This window comes from Equus caballus, chromosome 11, assembly GCF_041296265.1.
Source record: "Equus caballus isolate H_3958 breed thoroughbred chromosome 11, TB-T2T, whole genome shotgun sequence".
In the NCBI taxonomy this organism is placed as follows: domain Eukaryota; kingdom Metazoa; phylum Chordata; class Mammalia; order Perissodactyla; family Equidae; genus Equus; species Equus caballus.
In genome coordinates, this window is record NC_091694.1 from 2660950 (window position 1) to 2679847 (window position 18898).

Below are 18898 nucleotides of genomic sequence, written 5' to 3' on the forward strand. Positions count from 1 at the left end.
AGCTGAAGCTGCTGGGAGCCCTCGTGTGAAGTTTCCGGGGTAAGTGAGGCAGAAACCGTCTTCTGCTGAGTGGCCACTGTGGCTGACTTTATAAAGGGTGTCGAGGGGCAGAGGCACGGGGCTTCCTGTTCCCCTGGTCCCACTCACAGCACTGTGTTTTGAAGTCCACAGCCCCAGCGGGATTCTTGTGCATCCCCGTGTCCCTGACTGTGGCAGTGGTGGACAGCTCCCCCAGAGGGCCAGGATGCCGGTGGGGTCTGGGGCCACTGGAGGCCTGGGTGGAGCCCACCCCTTTAGCCTTCCCAAAGGTTTTGCAAGCATATTCTCTGCATGGATGGTTTCTATAAAATGATATACCCTGACTCAGCACCCAGGAGAGGGTAAATAATTAAACAATTAAACATGGAAACTGTAATGGCCTAAGTGAAGAAATCACTTTCCTTTGCAATTCCAGATAAAACTGTCAGAGCCGAAAGGGAACATACTCCCGCGCAGATAAATGTCGGGTTAGGCTTCGTTTCTTCGTCGTCTTGAAGAAGCAGAGCCACGCGGCTTGCTGAGCCGGGCTCGAGCACTCACCTTGTTGAGTAGGAAGACGTACTCCGTCACCAGCCCGCCCAACTCAGGAATCTGGCTCTTAGTCCCCAGCAGCACATGCTCCACAAAGAGTGCGATGGAAAAAATGCGATTCCAGTGGGTTCTGTCAAGAGACGGTGTCACTCAGGAGAAGCAGGGGCAGACAGGCAGCTCCAAGGCACAGGAGGTGAAAGACGGATCCAGCAAAGGAGCCGGGTGGAGGTGGGTGGGTGTCACGCCTCAGCCCCTCGGGGCTCCCACACAGCCGCGGCCTCCGGCTCTCCACGCCTTCCCTCACTCTCAGCTCCGCGTAACTGGGGGTCTCACTTGCTGGCTTCAGCCTGTGCCTGGTGAGTCCCACCTCACCCTTAAAGGGCAGCACATGACTTGTCCCCTGACTGCTTGTCCTGTCTCTGCGGCCCTGCCTGCCCTGCTGTCCTGCCTCAGGTCCTCTCCAGCTGCTCTCTTCTGTCACAGCATTTCTCCCAAGGATCATCATAATTCGCCAGCCTCTCTATCCCGTGCATTACTCCATGCACTCCCTGAATGCAGTTATCTTCTTCTTTGTGTCTCTAGCATGAGTGTGATGCCTGGCATTTAAAAAGGGTTCAACAAATGTTAAGCAGTGAATAAGGAAAGGACTCCTTCCTGAGTCAGGAGTATCCTTCTTTTTTTTGTTTTTGAGGAAGATTAGCCCTGAGCTAACATCTGCTGCCAATCCTCCTCTTTTTGCTGAGGAAGACTGGCCCTGAGCTAACATCCATGCCCATCCTCCTTTACTTTATATGTGGGATGCCTGCCACAGCATGGCTTGACAAGCAGTGCCGTGTCTTTACCTGGGATCCGAACCGGCGAACCCCAGGCTGCCTGAGTGGAACGTGCGAACTTAACCACTGCGCCACCGCCACCAGCCCGGCCCCAGGAGTATGTTTTTGATGTTCCCAGGACTTGGCAGGTTCCTGACGAGCATGTGGGAAGGGATCAGTGAGCACCGGGCTCCTGGGTCTCACCTGACTTCCCTGATGACACCTTTGCTCACGCTCCCACAGCCTTGCAGGTACCCATCTGAGCAGAGGAGCTCCAGCGGCATGCACAGATTCTTCACTATCTGTAACCACGCCTGGGGACTGGGCTTCAGGATGTCCCTGGTCAGAATTTCAGCACAGGCCATTGCTGCAAATGCATCCAGAGTCTGGGGAGATGGAGAACAGACCCGTGGCTGAGCTGCCCTGCCCAAACCCCCTTTTGGCTGCTCCTCTAAATCCTAAGTCCAGGGGCCCAGGATGTTAGGCCAGTGTGTTCTTGTGTTCCAGGCTTGGAGCTTCATCTTTTATTGTTTTGGGATAGAGGAAGCATTAGTCAGATGTGTTCTTAACATCCGAGTTGTACGGACATATGCTTGTGAAGTCTCCCACTTGGAACACAGCCCAGAAGCCTGTCCTTCCGAGAATGGTGCTGGGAGCACCCGCCCGCCCACTCGAGGAAGGCCGAGCCCTGGCCCTGAGCACTAAGTGCCCCCAGAGGAGCCATACCATCTCACATCTAGCCAAGCCGTGGTTCCACGGGGCTTCCATCAGCCTGCTTAGAATTTGGGGGTGGATAGTCAGGATTCTGGAGAAGTTCTGTAGCCGGCTCCTGAAGTGCTGGGAGGCCAGGTGCACCCACGGTAAGGAAATCTGCTCCTCCGGCCCCGTCGCCGTCAGCTGACAGATGCAGGACAACAGGGCTGCCCGCAGGGCCTGGGTGGGAAACGAGCTTTTAGTGTAAATTTGTAAACTACCAAAAAAAAAAAGAGATGTTTTCCCTGCGGAAAATTGGAACTATTCAAAAACAACAAAAAAGGAAATTAAAAATTATGATACTATTTTTGTATCCTATAGTAATACAGATACTATTACTATCTCTAGTTTACTTTTTGGTGTCACCACTTCTACACATTTTTATATCCATATGGCTCTTCCCTGTTGTCCCCAAATTAGGATCACAGTGTATTCCTGATTTTTTTCCACTTATTATATTACGAACATTTCTCTATCGTTAAGTACACCTGAAGAACATCCTTTGGAGTGGCTGCACAATAAGCAGTCAAATGGCCCTACTTTAATTTCTCCAACCCTCATTATTGGACAATAAAATTGTTTCTAATTTTCCATTTTTAGAAATAAAGCTTAAAAGAACATTCCTGTGGATAAAATGTTGTCCACGTCTCCCATAACGTTCTCAGGACAGAATCACCAGTTCAGCTTTTATAAGGTTCTCAGTTCATCCCCCAGGTGGTTTTGCAGAAGCACAGTGCTGGCTCACAATGGAGGAACTTCTGCCTTTTTAAAAATCAGTTTTTCCACATGGATACATAAAAAAATAGTATCTAAAAATTGTTCATGTTTCATTGATTTACTAGTGAGGCTGAGCCATTTTCAAATGTATTCTGGATATCTGTGTAATTATTCTGTTAATCGTTGCTTTATAATTTTCACCCATTTTTAGAAATTAGAGTATTTTCTTATTAATTCCTAAGAATACTTTATTAATCTTTAATCACATTGGTTCTAAGTATGTTCCCTTCAAATTTGTCACTTTTTTTTTTGGCTGAGGAAGGTTAGCCCTGAGCTAACATCCATGCCACTCTTCCTCCACTTTCTATGTGGGTTGCCACCACAGCATGGCTGATGAGTGGTGTAGGTCCCTGCCCGGGATCCAAACCTGCAAACCTGGGCCACTGAAGCAGAGCACACTAACTTAACCACTATGCCACAGGGCTGGCCCCTCCACTTTCTGTTTTTATGTACTGAAATTTGAGATCTTTATGTCATCAAAAGTATCAGTCTTCCCACTGAAATTTCAGTTATCATTATGCCGTAGAGTCAGTTAAGTATTTACCTATTTTCCTTCGAGAGACTCTAAACATTTCAAAAGAAGGTGTTACCAGGGAAATTGGAAGACGTCCTTATTATGTTAATAAAAAGCTCATGTTTTAGGAGGCCCTGCGTGGTGGGCTGAGGATCTAAGACAGAGCCTTTTGAGGCCATGAGCGGCATCTTCAGGCACCAGAGTCCTCCCAGACCATGTGCTAGTCCACAAACATGATGGCACCAGTCTCAGCAGCTGAAGAAGGGTTCTCACGTTTGCATCCAGTTCACATCACACCAGCTTTGCTCCCGTCCCTGGATCAGGATTTACCTTTAATTCCCCCCAAGTGGATACTCTCATGGTCAGGAGAAGGAAGTCCTGCAGGTAGCACTGAAGGAGTTCTTGCTGCTGCTCGGCATGGAGCTGAGCAAGGAACCTGCCCAGAGGAGTCTGCTGGAAGATTTCCACCAGCTTCTCTGACGACTCTGCAGGGGGGAGACCAAGGAAGGGCTTGGAGTGAGAACGCAAACCATGACTCTTCCCTCTCGCTCAGGACACGCCGCTCCTCCTGGTGAAGGGCAGTCGCTGCCAACAGTAATGGTGGATCAGCCTCGTTGGACAGCAGCTCATGGCACAGAGGAGTCAGCTGCCTGACTTTATGATCATTTCTAGACACTTCAGACATTTTTCCAGTGGAGTAACAGAAACAGAGGCAGGACCGACGTTAAATTTTGGTCACTAACAGCCTAGCCAGCCCCAAAGGGCTCAAACCATCTGAGACAGACCAAGTTTCATGTCCATCAAGTCAAAATGGGCTTCAGGACCCAAGTGGATCAGGAGTGAGTGGCTGCTCTTCAGGGGCTGGGGCCAGAAGCTGCTCAAACCTGAAAGATCTGCCTTCTCGTGCATGGGGGCTGGCCCTCGGGCACATGCGATCACAGAAACGCAGTGTCGTTAGGGTATGGACTTGAAAAAGGAAATACTCTTCCCTCAGGAGACAGACTGCTTCAAATTTGTTTGGACAAAGTGGCAGAATGCTTACCTAGAAAAGTAAGTTCATCTTCAAGGATTTGGCCTGTATTTTTTTAAAGGCAATGCTATAATTAAACTCTGAAAAGATTATGTCATGGATGACAGATGACTTTTCCAAAAGCATTGTGTTATCACTGGTTTTCCTGGAGCGCCAATGGCCAAACTACTTGGCATGTGTGCGACAGCAGAGCAAGGCGCCACGTAGTTCAGGAGGAGCACTGAGGCTCAGTTCGGGCAAAGACATTCCATTCTAGTCGCTAGCAGCTGCTGAGAAAGGCTTGATGGGACATCTCCTGAGCCCTGTGCCCTAGCTGTCCAGAAGCCTCAGAATGGGAATGACTGACTCACGACGGGGTAACAGGCTCTCCTCCTGCCAGAACGTATCCCATTCCACCACGTGCCTGGGCTCACCTTCAGCTCCTGTGATGTACTGAGCCTGGACCCACAGCTCTTCCAGATAGTCTTTGATTCGCCAGCTAAATGGGACGTTATTGTAGAAGCCCTCTGCAAGGTTCATATAGTTCTGAACCATGATGTAGGACATCTCACTTTTAGATCTGCAATAAGGCAAATGAAGACAAAGAACATGTCGCTCAAGAAACAAGACAAGATCCACCGCTGATGCCACTTCCTCTCCATCCTCAAGAACAAGTGTGCTTAAAAGGCTACAAAGGCAGCCCACTGGTCTGTTTTATAGCTCAGGGATTCTGTTTATAAAAGAACTCCAGGGCGACCTTATGTAATCTCTTTGCTTCGCAGACAAAACAAAAACAAACCAAGGGAGGGGTCAAGTAGTTGCCCACAGTCTCAGGCAGAAGCAGGTGTTGTGGGGCCTGCACTCACCCTGGCCCTAAACCTACACACATAGAACATGACTTGTCAGAAGCAAGTCGTTCTCTCATGATCAACGGTGTCTTGTCTTCTAAGTAAGTGTTTCCACTGGAGATTCAGAATTCCGTTTATTCATATATTCTTTTATTAACCTGCACCCCAGAACTGAAGCCCCCTGAAATCCAAATGGGAAGCTTTTGGGTGGCCAGCTGAGCTTGAGTTGCACAAGATCAGGCCTAGGGGTAGGCTGTGTGATTCCCCCCACGGAAGGAAGAACAGGAAAAGTGACACAAATCAAACGGCTCTCCTAAGTACAGCTTCTCTGGTGTACACAGAGCTGACTGTGGTGATTTTAGCTGTAACGAGTGCTCTGGAAACAGGGTACTGAAGCCAGAAGAGAAGGAAACGAAGATTTCTCAGAACTTCATAAACTCCCATTTGTTGCTGTAATGCCATAACCCTTTAGGCTATGAAAAGAGCCAACTTAAATGTGATCCTAAAATCGATACCCACATTTCGCCAAATACTTGGGAGAGCATATTAAGATTGCTGCTATGTTATGACCTTTTTCCTTTCCCACAAAAAGAAAGTCATCTATTCACCTTGTATCATTTGTCACAAGAGGAATGTTCAGAAGCTTAATGTCACTGAAAATAAACATCCAAAGATCTCTTGCCCAGGATGGAGCACCTGGCCTGGTCAGTAGCTCAAGGTTGCCGTCTCTGTCGATGAAGGATATCATGCTCGCCAGGAGAGGAGTCACCGCGCCCTGGACCCGCTTCCAGAGGGTATGCCTGCAGAGCAGAGGGGAGGCAGACTCCAGTGCCCCGTCAGAGTGACCACAGACCACAGGGGATTCCTGCGTCCTTCTGACAGTCTGCTCCTTCCTGGGCTGTAACAAAACATCTGGTCTCCTAACTCCCACACTAGAGCCATAGCAATAAATGGAAATTTTCACTATTTTTAAGAACCAGAAGAGAGACTCACAAATGCAAATGTCTAGGGGAAGAACTGGAGTAGATCTTAATTCTACATCTAATCAACTATAATTAGTTCATTGTAAAGGCCAAGTAGTACATTTGCTTTATTTTGTCATATGACTGTTTTCCAGAACAAGCCATCTAGGTTCTATAAAGAAAGAAAACAATGACCAAATTCATTTGTGGGGAAAAAAAAAGTCAGTTGTAGATAGAATATAATAAAGAAGAGACCAAAGTAAATTCATTTCAGAGCGACATCAGCATCATGGCGGTGTGAGTGGTTCCCTTTGTGTCTCCCCTTTAAGTTACAACCAAATGGACAGTCATTAACCAGCAGAGGATTCCTCGCACAGAACAGGACGTCTGAGAGATCCACGCAGCTGTGCACTTGCAGGTGGGGGACTGGATCCCTGGAAGGCAGCGGAACCAGGTGAGCAGACTCCTCCCCCTCCCTGGCACAGCGAGCCACTCACAGATCCTCACACAAAGGGAACTCCTTTCAAATCAAGTTAAGCAAGAAAGCACGTGTTTATCTAGAACTTAGTTCTTATTGATAATGGTTTTGTACACTAGATCTGAGATTTTTTATATATAAATAAATTTGATTGCTTATATTAAATACATTATACTTTGCTGCTATAATTTTGTTTATACACAATAATAAACTAGAATTCATTTCAAAATTCTTGCGGTAAAGCATAAGACATCTACTACTTGGTAATTAACATTGGGGAGAAAAATGCAGGCTCTATTGTGAAAAGAATAAAAAGAAATACCCTACTTTTTTTTAAAAAGATTTTAGTTTTTCTTTTTTCTCCCCAAAGCCCCCCAGTACATAGTTGTGTATTTTTAGTTGAGGGTCCTTCCAGTTGTGGCATGTGGGATGCCACCTCAGCGTGGCCTGATGAGCTGTGCCATGTCCACACCCACGATTCAAATCGGTGAAACCTTGGGCCACCAAAGCTGGAGCGCAAGAATTTAACCACTCAGCCATGGGACTGGCCCCAGAAATACCCTACTTTTTAAACAATGCAGTGCACAGAAACCTGCAGGGAATTCAAAATGTCTATTGAGTAAACAAAGCATGCTAATGATCAAAGAGATCACTTGATTTAAGGAAAAAATGCCCAACTAGAGAAAGCGTGGAAGACCCTAGACATGAAAGGAAGAGCTGGCTGCAGGGAGAGAAGGGGAGCTGCACCTGCGCAGGCGTGCTGACTGGGCATCAGAACAACCCTCGTATACAGACTATCCCAGTCGGGACTATTAACCCCGAGAGGGCAAATGGTTTAAGTCCAAAACACAGAGGTAGTGAATGGAGTTAGTCCCTACTGGCCTATGACAGTGGACCCGCAGGCTCCAGGGCTCCGCCTGACCCCTGACACAGGGAGTTACATGAGTGAGTTCTGACTGCTGGACTGAGAGGCTGTTCAGAAACCGCAGGAGGCCGAGTGAGATGAGGCCAGTCCCAATGCCACAGCAAACAGCAGGGTAGGGAAGGTGGGGCTGCCCATCCCGCTCTGAACACCTGGCAAATGTGGGAAGTTCGGGAACTGAAGAGGAGGCTGAAAATACAGACGTTAAGAAATATGTCGAGGTAAGTAGTCAGTAAAATCCATAAGGAGTAACCGAGGGAAAGGAAAATATTTCTAGATTCATATCTGATCTCATAAAATTCCTTATTCAGAAAGCATAATTAGGGAAGAAATTAAGGATAACTGGAGAAAAAAATAGAAGCAGAAAACTTCCCACAGGAATGAATGAGCATCAAGGAGCTCGCACTTTCCACTCGGCTCTGTTGCTCCTCATCTTCCTCCCGCTGGCGGCGCGCTGGCAGCACGCCCGAAGCCCACCCGGCAGGCGGGGAAGATCGGACCGCAAGGGGCCTTATGCAAGAGGTAAACTTTCTTTCAGACATGAGGAGGCTGAGAGCCAGAGGGATGAAGTGACCGGTCTAAGATGACCCTGCCAACTGGGGCACTGAATCTTCCATCTGGCATCTAGAACAGTCAGTCCCTCCTCCTTCCACGAGACAGGTCGTCATGGGTTAGTCCTGAGAAAAGGCCCAAGGTTTTATAGAAAAAGGACCATGGACAGTAAATGAATACTCTGGGGTCTTATGTCTGCAGTTATCAAAGAACTTCAAGCAGTAGGTCTAGGAAAATAATTTCCGTTCCCTTCCTGCATATCCCCTTCTTAATAACCTGAAACAGCATCTGTTTCTCTGGTAACAGACATGATGGTCAACATTTATATCCTACAAGAAAAGATGTTCTATTTTTTTTGTTATTTATTATGAAAAAATTTAAACACACACAGAAGAAGAGAAAAGAGATAGCAAACCCCCACGTAACCACCACCCAGACTATCTTCTGCTCATTGCAGGAACAAATGACCCCTTTGCTCAGACAAACATTTTGGCCCTCTTTCCTTGGCTGGGGAGAGGGCACGAGCAGGAGCTGCAGGCCAGGCTGCCACAAGGCAGACCGTCCTGGCTTCTTTAGGTCACAGTACCTGAATGTGCCTGCCTCCTGGAGAGCGTCCTGATTCGAAGCTTCCCTCTCTACCCATTCCTTCATATTGTGGAGGTAGTTCTCTTCTTGCTTCTTCAAAAGGACATAGAGGCGCATCTTGGATACCCGTAAGAAAGCGGCTGTGAAAGAGCAGAAGAGACATGCACTCCACATGTCCTACGGGCGCCGAGCAGTGGGCGCTGCAAGGCTGACCCAGCGCACGGGGAAGGGAAGCCGCCGGCCCCTGGCCAGGCCAAGTCTAGAGCAAAACTGGAGAGGTGTGCATGGATTCCTGCCGGGTCAGGCACTTCCACGCACCATGGAACCCCGCAGGTGGGGTGATTCTCACTCCTGGGGAGGAGCCATGCCGGGGCACAGGCGGGAGAGGGCAATCATACCTCTGCATCTGTCGTCTTCGTTCAAGAGGCTGAGGAGAATCTCCACCCTCCTCACGCTGCGCTGGGAGCACTCATTCTGGTCTCGGAGCATGCCCACAGCACTCTGTATGCAGCTCCTCAGCATGCTGGTGGTGTCCAGGACCTGCGTCTGTTGACAGAGACAATCAGGCCTTCCCTTTCTGCCACCTACATGATGGGTAAAAGCCAAGCCACCCACGGGAGCCGAGGTCCACGTGCTGGCGTGCGGGCACACAGGGTGGGGTTCTTGCCGGGCAGAGCTCCTGGGGCGGGCCTGCCTGCCGCTGTCCACCAGCCCTTGCACGACTGCTCTCAGAGCCACTGCAAGGGTGGTCGTGTGCGCGTGGGGACTCAGTCAGCGGTCAAGGAACAGAGTAAACTGACGAGGAGACGTCAGGACAGCCAGTGTCAGACCTCGTCCTGGTAATTCACCTACACCTGCAGTGTGGAGGGACAAGAGGTGCGGGCTAACCCCTGAGCAGCTGAGTCTACTCCTCAGACTCCTGGGAGAATAAAGCATAGAGAAGCCACTCACGAGGGGAGCCCAGCAGCATGGGGGGCCCAAAGAACTAGAAAGAACTAGAACTCACATTGCTTCTCTCCAGCTCAGAGGTCTCACTTTCCATTTCCATTTCCACCTCAGTCACTTCCCCTGATGTTTCAGTCCCTGTTTCCATCGGCTCCTCACACTGGGCTCCGGCACTGTGTTCCATCTCCGCTGCAACAGAAGCAAACGCAATCCTTTACTGTTCGGAAGACGGAACGGGAGCACCGGCAGCACTGTCTGTGGGGTGTGTGATGGGCTCTAACCACCAGGCTTTCCCTGGCACCCAGCTCCAGTGGGGTCCCCAAAGGAGGGGCCACTGGTCACACAGATCTGCCTCTGATTCGTCCACTCAGGGTGGTCCACCAGCGGCAACACCTTACATCCACCCTGGACTCAGATGCTGATACAGGAACCAAGGCAGACAGAGCCTGACGTTTTCATCCCACGGGCACTCACTTCCACAGCCTACGCCTCCACAAAGACCTACTTATTCATGTGCAAATACTGCCTTCTCCTTGGCCTTGGGAAGTAGTAGCTGGTGCCCCATGCCTAGTCGTCAGTCAGCTCAGCAGACTGGCTCCTGCTGAGGGGCAGGTGCCAGGACCCCAAGGTGACGAAAGTACCGTGGCCCGGTTCTCACAGTGCATGTGGCACAGCTCAACCCCCACCCCGGCTGCGCTCCTGCCCTCCTGCGTGCCCACAGACTCTGCTCACGACTTACCCTCAGGCCCACCTTCCGGCCTGAAGAGCTGGCTGATGGCCGCGCCCTGCAGCTTAGTCACATCGGAAACCATGAGCGCGGACCTCCGGAGGTCGTCGATGTGCACGGACTGCCACAGCCCTGTGGGGAGCAAGCCACCAGAATCCGCTCATGGCTTCCCGGTCTCCCTGTTAGTCACAGCAGGGATACACCCCACGTCCTGACATGTAAATACACTGTTGCTGAAGGAATGATTGTCCCCTAAAGTCGAAACCTTTGAATATATGCAGAAACCACGGGGCTCATGCCATACATGTCAACAACTCCAACACAAACATCAGTGTTCAGAACTGAAATGACTGACTTGAGAAGGATATCTAAAGAAGGTCTGTGATTCTTTTTTTTTTTTGCTGAGGAAGATTGGTCCTGAGCTAACATCTGTTGCCAATCTTCCTCTTTTTGCTTGAGGAAGATTCACCCTGAGCTAATATCTGTGCCAATTTTCCTCTATTTTGTATGTGGGCCACTGCCACAGCATGGCCACCAACAAGTGGTGTAGGTCCACGCCCAGGAACCAAACCTGGGCCACCAAAACAGAGTGTGCCAAACTTAACCACTAGGCCATAGGGCCGGCCCCTGTGACTCTTACATTTTTGTTACTATACTTGTTTTATCATAATTAGTAAAGGGGACAGTGGCAGGACTGGCCTCCCATTATCTATGAAATTATTAAAAGAAACTTATTTGCCATTTTTAGAATACCAATTTTCTTACATAATAAATATTTGGTGACCCATTCGTCAGGAATAAAAGAGAGAGAGAGCAATTTAAGATAGCAATCCCCTACTGCCAGAAATAGGCATAAAGTACCAGTGCCTTCACAATCACATTAGTCTGGAATATCATACCTGCATTATCCATAATAAAAAGAGAGAAACCAGAGAGACTGATCAAGTATTTATCTACAAGTTATTAAAGGAAATGCTATATGTTGCAGTGGCAAGTCCAAAGATAAGTGCTTTTGGCAGCAACCATTGGTAAGAAATCTAACTGCATTAGATTGTTGAGACTGACATGAATGTTTTAATTTCAGGCTTGTACACCATAGGGCCAAATTAGAAGTAACTCAAACATTATTTAAACAAACATACTCACTAATATCGTGGTCCTACCTCCATGGAATCCGACATAGGATGTTCCACTTCCCATCCGGGACAGTTTCGTGATGAAATAGACTAAGATACAGCCCTCATTTCCTTCTATCTTGTTGATTTCATTCATAGCAGAATACCTATTTTAAAAACAAACAAGCAAAGACAAAACAAATAAAAACAAAATCAAAGTTGTGAAATGCTTGAAGGGTGTCGTAGGAGCTGTCACGTTCAACCTCATGTTTTTCTAGCTTAAATAAATTTCACACCCTCGTGCTCATTATCTTCTCTTATGAGAAAATGAGAGCAAGTTCTCTCTTAGCAGGCTCATCTTCCTCCCCAGGCCCGTGCCCCTCTGCTTTGAAGAGGCCTTCTTTATCTGTCAGGAACCTTATCTTGCAATACTCGATGGGCTGCGCTGGTGCTACTAAGAGGGAGGCTGGTACTTTCCATTTCAAGAAACAGAATTCTGTGAACAGACAACCACGAGATGAAATATGGCTTCCAATGCTTCAAAAGGCCCAGAAATCACCTTCATTTTAACATTAAGTAATGGGGGAACATAGTTAATTCTAAAGTATCAGATTTCCACCACAAACACTATAAAAATGTCCAACGAATACAAATGAAAGCTTTTACATACTGTTACTGCCCTTGAACTTACAGTAAATTCAAATCGTGTAATTTAAAATTAATAATTACCAAAACATGTCTGCAAACATATGCTTCAAGCATACTCTTTATTATCCTCCTAATATTTTATTATTTATATTTCTTGCATTTTACCATTTTTGTATTGTTATTAATCTCTTCTCTCTGTTTCTCTTTCTTGATTTTCTCTAGCCCACATTTGGGGGAATTAAAAGGGAAAATCAGGGGCTGGCCCCATGGCCGAGTGGTTGAGTTCGCGCGCTCCGCTGCAGGCGGCCCAGTGTTTCGTTGGTTCGAATCCTGGGCGCGGACACGGCACTGCTCATCAAACCACGCTGAGGCAGCAGCCCCCATGCCACAACTAGAAGGACCCACAACGAAGAATATACAACTATGTACTAGGGGGCTTTGGGGAGAAAAAGGAAAAAAATAAAATCTTTTAAAAAAAAGGGAAAATCAATTTTATTTTGATTTCTATGTTTCTTCTGATACTATACTGTTTTCAGGGAAGAAATTCTCTAGCAAAAAATAAATTTTGCTTTTCCTATGTAGTTTCTGAGAAAAATAACAAAAACATACTTAGCTGAGGCGATGAGCTGAGCGCTATGAACTCCATCTTCAAAATCTGTTTGAATAATGAGGATTTTACATTTGGCTTTGTTTTTTAAGCAGTTTCTGAAAGAAAAAGGAAACGGTCCAAGTGAGTTCTCTGCCCTAAAAAATGGGTGGTAAAATTCCCCAAAGTGATATGGAAACGTAAAGGTTCATGGAAACAGCTATTCAGGTGGGCTCTCCTCTGCAAGGTGAGTAGACAAACCAGTAGAAAGAGATGAATAAACGTCTCCCGATGAGCCCCAGGACTCTGGTTTTAGAGAAGGACGTTCACGCAGAAGATAAGGATGAGATGGAGGGTTTAACAACTACCCTGTTCAGAGTCACATGTCCTCCATGTTCACTGTCCAGTGCTGGGGACACCAGTGGTTATTACAGCCACAGGTGAAATGCAAGGTGGTCAGGGCTGAGGACGGAGGGGGCGGGCTGCGGACGGGGAGCTCACCGGACTTCCTTGAGGAAGGAGTACTCGGTGTCAAACTGCTGCAGTGACAGGATTGTGGGTTTCAGAGCTCTGCCCTCTACTTCTGACTCTAGAATTTCGCAGTCATGACTGGTTAGCAGTCTGGAGAAAGTGGTGATCTGCAAAGTCAGGAAAGGCAAATTATTTGCTAGAATTCAAGGAAAGGTTGCACGTCTGCTAGGTTTAAATCCTAGAACTATGAGGCTATTTAGCAAATGCCTTCTATGGGCTCAGCATTGTGCAGTTGTACACAGATGGAAAAGAATCCCAACCCAGGAGTTTTTAAAAAGAAGGCAGCGCTGAGGAAAACAGAACCCACGGGATCAAAAGGTATTGGGGAGAAGACGCCCCCTGTCCCTAAGATGCTTTCGAGTCTCCTTGCTGGACTAGCGTCTCTTCCTGCTCTAGTCCCAACTGGAAATTCTGACTAGGCCTCAGGGCTCAGCACAAACGCCATTTCTTCCTTGCAATCTTGCTTTATGCTTTCAGGTGGAATTAGCCGTTAACCCCCCTTCCTTCCCACAGCTGTTATCAATTCTCCACCACTGGATCGCACCGCACAGCATAACCAAAACACTCCTTAAGGGCGTGCTGATGTCGCAGTGCCCAAATCCCTATCTCCAGGTTGGCCAACCACTGAGCATCTGACTCCTATATCCAACAGCATGGTAGACATGTCTGCCCCGAATGCAATTTGCCATTGCCTCCCCAAAACTTGTTGCTCGTCACTGGACTGTGATTAACCAAACCTCCAGCCATCTGAAGAAGAACCGAGGGAGTCACTCCTCCATCTCACAGCCTCTATGCTGAATCAGTCATTAGCTCTGCCAATTTACATCCTAACTATTTCTCAATTCCACCCATCCATCTGCTCCTCTACTTTGACTGAACTGATATAGCAGCCTTCCTACTGATATATCTTTTCTATGATAGTCTTTTAGCAGATATTTTTCCCCGATTTCCCAGGCAGTGGGACGAGTCTCAACACACATCCCTCCATCACTCCCCTCTGTACAGAAGAGACCACGCTCCTAGTGCCGCCGACAAGGCCCTCCACGAAGCCTCTCCCACTCTATCTCACCCTGTCTCTAGGCACTCATGGGCTTGAACTTTAACTCCATCAATGATCAGCCCCTGGTTTCCTGCACAGACTGTTGTTTCACACCTCGACAACTTTGGTCAAGTAGGGCCCTCTGCTTATAACACTTTCCCCACCATCCTCCACAATAGCTTGAGGATAACCTCTTAAAGACGTCATCTCACCCATCCTGATCTGTGCTGTTCCTCTTTGCCTCTGTGGGCGGCATCATTGCATGATACCAACGGCACCCGTTTGTGGGTCTGTCTTTGCACCTTACACTGTGTGCTGACCAAAGACAAGAACTGTGACACTCATTTTTGTATCCCCAGCACCCTTAGGCAGTACTCAGATGTGGTACTTCATCTGTCGAAGTGAATGTGGTATACAGTGCTACTATCAGCACAGCACTGCACAGAAACAGGCACTCACATCTGGTTCAACCGAACTTTTATAAACGGGTCTCCGCACACTTAACATAGAGAGGAACCAAAAGTCTCAACATATCCTTTTACGCTTCCTATACACTGACTTGGAAAGAATCTCGAACTGTTGACGCTAGGGATTCAAGGACCCTGAGGTGAAAGAGGACAAGGGTAGAACGGGAGATAGTCACCTCTGTGAAGACAGCATGGCGTCCCAGATCCATCGTGTGAAGGTGAGCCTGAAGGAAGTCTGCAAAGGAGTTATGCTGCTGCTTGGCATAGTATTCTCGTGACAGAGAGAGTGCAGTGGACCAGCCCAGCGAGGAAGCCCTCAGCCGGACCACGGCGTCAGGCGTGGCACAGTTCAGCAGTGTCAGTTTGGCCTCGTCAGATACCTTCCGGTAGAATTCATTAGTCGGGGCCCCATGACCCAGCCTCTCTATGACCTGGAGCACCACAGAGGCACAAGTGTCTGAGTGGTAGCCGATGAAGACGTCAGAAGGGCTGTATTGGTGTCTGGCTAGAAACGGGTCTGTTTTCATATCTATAAATTTTTCCACCCAGACCTTGAGATCTTCCACAATATTCTTCTGCCACTTCTCCAAAACGGTGTTGATATCCAGATAGTGCTTCTCCAGCCGGTTAATAAGTGGGATGGGAAAATGTCTGTAGACGACGTCCTTCTCTTCAATGACTATCAAGCGGAAGTCCGGGTGAACCCGACATTTGACCCGATGGGTGCCCAGACCCAGGTCCACGTACTTCTGGCCCCCGAGGTAGACGTAGTACTGATTGAGCGCGTCGTACAGGCTCTCGTAGAGGTTCTGCAGGTTGAGCAGCATCACCATCTTGCCGGTCTCCATGCAGATTTTCACGCGGTTGATATTTCTGCAGATCTGAGTGTACTCTTGATCCTTGGGGAAACTGGAACCAAAAATAATCTCCGGCTGCTGGTCCTGGCTGAAGAGCGTCTGCTGCAGGATCTGCAGGGCCACGTAGTTTCTGGTCAGCACCAGTAAATACCGGGACTCGGCGTCATCCAGCTCTCTGCCCGGCACCTTCCGAAGATCACCGTACATGTTTTGCTCGATCAGCTCCATGGTGCTGACTTCTTTTGAGCACTTTGCCTCAGGTAAATTGGCTGTAAAAATGTCCACAGCATGGATGTCATCTTTGCCACTGAAGTTCCGAAGGACGGCCTGTGCGATATCTTGTGGGGAAGGCTTTTTGTTAGAACGTTTGGCAGCAGCAAAGACCATTTTGATGAGGCTGTAGTAGTCACGGAGCCCAAAGAACTCCTTGTCTTGGTTCCGACACACTGTTTCATAGGCTTTGGCAAAGGACTCAAAGTATCCTTGGATTCTTTCTCGAACAAGGGGCTCTGAAGAGCAAATTCCCTTGGCGCTCTCTATGAGCTCTTTCTTGTTGGGGCTGCCACGTGACACAAAAATACCCCGGTTCATCTTGGCAGGGTCCAGGGCCCAGTTGGAAATGCCTATGAAGCCAACTTTTTTGTGGGGGGCAGGATCGTCTTCAATGCACCCGTCTTCCAGCAGTGGGTGCAGAGCCTTCAGGGGCATTTTGGGCGAGTCTTCCGCCAGCCCCACCTCATCCAGCACCACCACAGAGACGTACTGCTGCAGGTCCTTCCCCTGCTGGAAGCGAGCACACTGCTTAAAGGTGCCTATGATGCCTTGTGGGGTGGAATGTGGGCTGCACTGGAAGGACACCAGGTGGACCTGCTTCAGGCTCCGGAAGAGGTCTGAGGGAGCAGCCTGGCCTTGCATGGCATCTGCCACAATGGTCTTGGCGAGAGATTTGGAGCTGCCGGGCTTCCCCACCAGGAAGAGAGGAATCTTAAGCTCAATGCAGATAACCATCATGAAGACATTCTCCTTCAAAGCCAAGTTCTTGGCGATGGTTTTCCTCAGAGACACACCATTCAGAAAAAGATCCTGTGTTCGCGTTATCTCGTCCAGAATAACCTTGCTGTCATTATATGGTTCCGGAAAGGACCTGGAAATGGCTCTCCGATACAATTCCTTCTCTTCTAAAGAGGCGTGATAGCATACCCCGATGGCCAGCACCAGGGACCAGAGCACAGGATCTCTCTCAAAGTCGTTTCTGCTGACATTGGATTCGCAGAGAAGGGAATCCAGCTTTGACAAGAGCATCTCACTGTGGTCATAAAACCATCTGAAAACTCTGACGCAGCGCTCCACATCCCGGAGGCTCACAAAACTGCACTCATTGTTTCTTTTCCTCATGAAACCCTGAGAGGCAGAGAGCACTTCTGCGATCACACGTGTCTCGTTTGGACCTACTGCAGTGGAGTCCACCAGTCTCTGGACAATTTGCTGGATGTAGAGCTTTTCTGCGGTGTCATTCAGCTGTCCAAAATCCCACACCAGAGGAATCAGGCTCGGTGGCAGAGCGTGGACTCGGTATACCAACTGCCTCAGGGGAATGGAGCCAAGCCTGTCTGCCGTCTCCTCTGCACTAACCCTGTAGCCCAAACCAGCTGACTCCAGGCGGGAGATCATCTCCTGGGTGTGCTTCCGGTAAGGGTTGCAGGCTGCTATGATATGCAAACCAGAGTCCTTAGCCAGGGGCTCGCCGCCCACAGTACGATCACAGAGGACTTCTTTGATACAGCTTATAGCTTCTGTTGTGTTGGCTTCATCGAAGAACAAGATAGTATCCAACTGATGTTGGTCCTTATTGAGGAGGGCAAGTTGTTCCGCCTCCCTGACTTTGGAGTAGATCATGTCTGCCGTTGTTCCCCCATGGACCTTGACCAACTTCAAGGTTTCAGCATCAGCACCCCCACGCCGCAGGTCGCTAAGGAATTTAATGAGTCTGGTTTTCCCACAGCCAGTTTCTCCCATGATGATAACAGGGATCCCGCACCGGAACCGCATCTCAATGGCAAGGATCTTAAGCATATTGTCTGTTGTAAGTTCGTATGTTTCATCAGGGTCAATGGGCCACTGGATCCCTAATGCCAGGCAGAGTTTTTCAAGTTTCTCATGTCTGGGCAGCACATCAAAGTCAACATTGAAGGGCACCCTCTGAAGCAACAGCCCCCGGTACAGTCCCATTGCCATGACGTCCTTCTTGATCACCTTCCTACTCAGGCGATCGACGGCGTCCACACTGCCATTCTGGTTGTCCTGGAAGTGGAAACCTATGAATGTCATGGACGTGTGATCACTGTTGAAGAACACGTATGGGTGGGGCTCTGATTCCCACTTCTTTCGGAGAGAAAAAGGGGCTAGATCTTCTTCCTTGACCCCGTCCATGGTGACCATGTGCTTCCCTGGGCTTTGGTCCGATGTGTGAAGTGTTGGTGTGGCAAAATCTCTTGCCATGAAGATCATGAAGGTAACCACAAACTTCTTGAAGCCCCTCAGTGTGTCTCCAGTGACACTCAGATCACAGAAGAGAGACGCCTCACAATCTCTGAGCTGATAATTCAGGAACCGGGCGAAGTTCCGGAGCTCTGCCCAGGACGGGTCGATCACGCCACAGTAAAACAGGAGGTGCTGGATGCACTCCTCAGGGGTGCCTTCAATGCAGCCTTCTTGGTATTGGAACGTGTCAAGGTTTTGTTTCTGATGGAACCGTTTTAAATATTGGTAAGGTCTCTGGAAAGTTTCGCTGCAGAACTCCCTGTGGTCCATTCCCGGCTCTCTGTAGCTCCGCTCAGGATTCAGCTCCATGCCTATCACTTCCTTGGGAGGCAGGCAGGTGACTTTTGGGAAGATGTCAAGAAACTTGATCTGAGGGGCACGTGTGTTCTGGAAAGGAGAGACATGAATAAAATGGTCACAAGTGAATTTCCTAAAAAAACGCTTTTTCATTTCAACCCTCCACATGGTCTACAACGGATGGACTGTTAGGAAAAATCACCTTTCATAAAGTGATTTCTATAGACTCCTTTTTGCATAGGTTGTCGTCTTTGGTACATTCAGGCATGATGGGAGCCGTATCCTCAGCTGGGAAGTCCTTTCCTACCCAGCGTCCCAAAACTGAATCTGCATTACGCATGTGCATGTGTGAGCACAAAACTA

General features: G+C 48.5%; 1 protein-coding gene and 1 long non-coding RNA gene across 12 annotated transcripts in view; one reads left to right on the plus strand and one right to left on the minus strand.

Moving 5' to 3' along the window:
* LOC138916082 (uncharacterized) overlaps nucleotides 1–6892 on the plus strand; it is a 42439-nt gene extending 35547 nt beyond the window's left edge. Inside the window, exon 2 of the long non-coding RNA XR_011422754.1 lies at nucleotides 455–6892. This is a non-coding gene — a long non-coding RNA (uncharacterized lncRNA). The remainder of the gene's footprint in view (nucleotides 1–454) is intronic.
* RNF213 (ring finger protein 213) overlaps nucleotides 1–18898 on the minus strand; it is a 115260-nt gene that overhangs the window by 32379 nt on the left and 63983 nt on the right. For 10 of the 11 annotated variants that reach the window (XR_011422749.1, XM_070225819.1, XM_023651845.2 and 7 more), the window contains 14 exons: nucleotides 15017–18625; nucleotides 13305–13441; nucleotides 12827–12922; nucleotides 11618–11736; nucleotides 10467–10586; nucleotides 9789–9916; nucleotides 9181–9328; nucleotides 8784–8922; nucleotides 5892–6083; nucleotides 4870–5015; nucleotides 3757–3911; nucleotides 2109–2315; nucleotides 1587–1768; nucleotides 580–700 (listed from right to left, as the gene is read on the minus strand). Coding sequence is in view for 10 of the 11 variants with exons in the window: in XM_070225819.1 (XP_070081920.1) it covers nucleotides 580–700; nucleotides 1587–1768; nucleotides 2109–2315; nucleotides 3757–3911; nucleotides 4870–5015; nucleotides 5892–6083; nucleotides 8784–8922; nucleotides 9181–9328; nucleotides 9789–9916; nucleotides 10467–10586; nucleotides 11618–11736; nucleotides 12827–12922; nucleotides 13305–13441; nucleotides 15017–18625 (5499 nt within the window). In the remaining variant the exon portion in view is untranslated. The remainder of the gene's footprint in view (nucleotides 1–579; nucleotides 701–1586; nucleotides 1769–2108; nucleotides 2316–3756; nucleotides 3912–4869; nucleotides 5016–5891; nucleotides 6084–8783; nucleotides 8923–9180; nucleotides 9329–9788; nucleotides 9917–10466; nucleotides 10587–11617; nucleotides 11737–12826; nucleotides 12923–13304; nucleotides 13442–15016; nucleotides 18626–18898) is intronic. The other variant, XM_070225817.1, reaches the window with a different exon arrangement.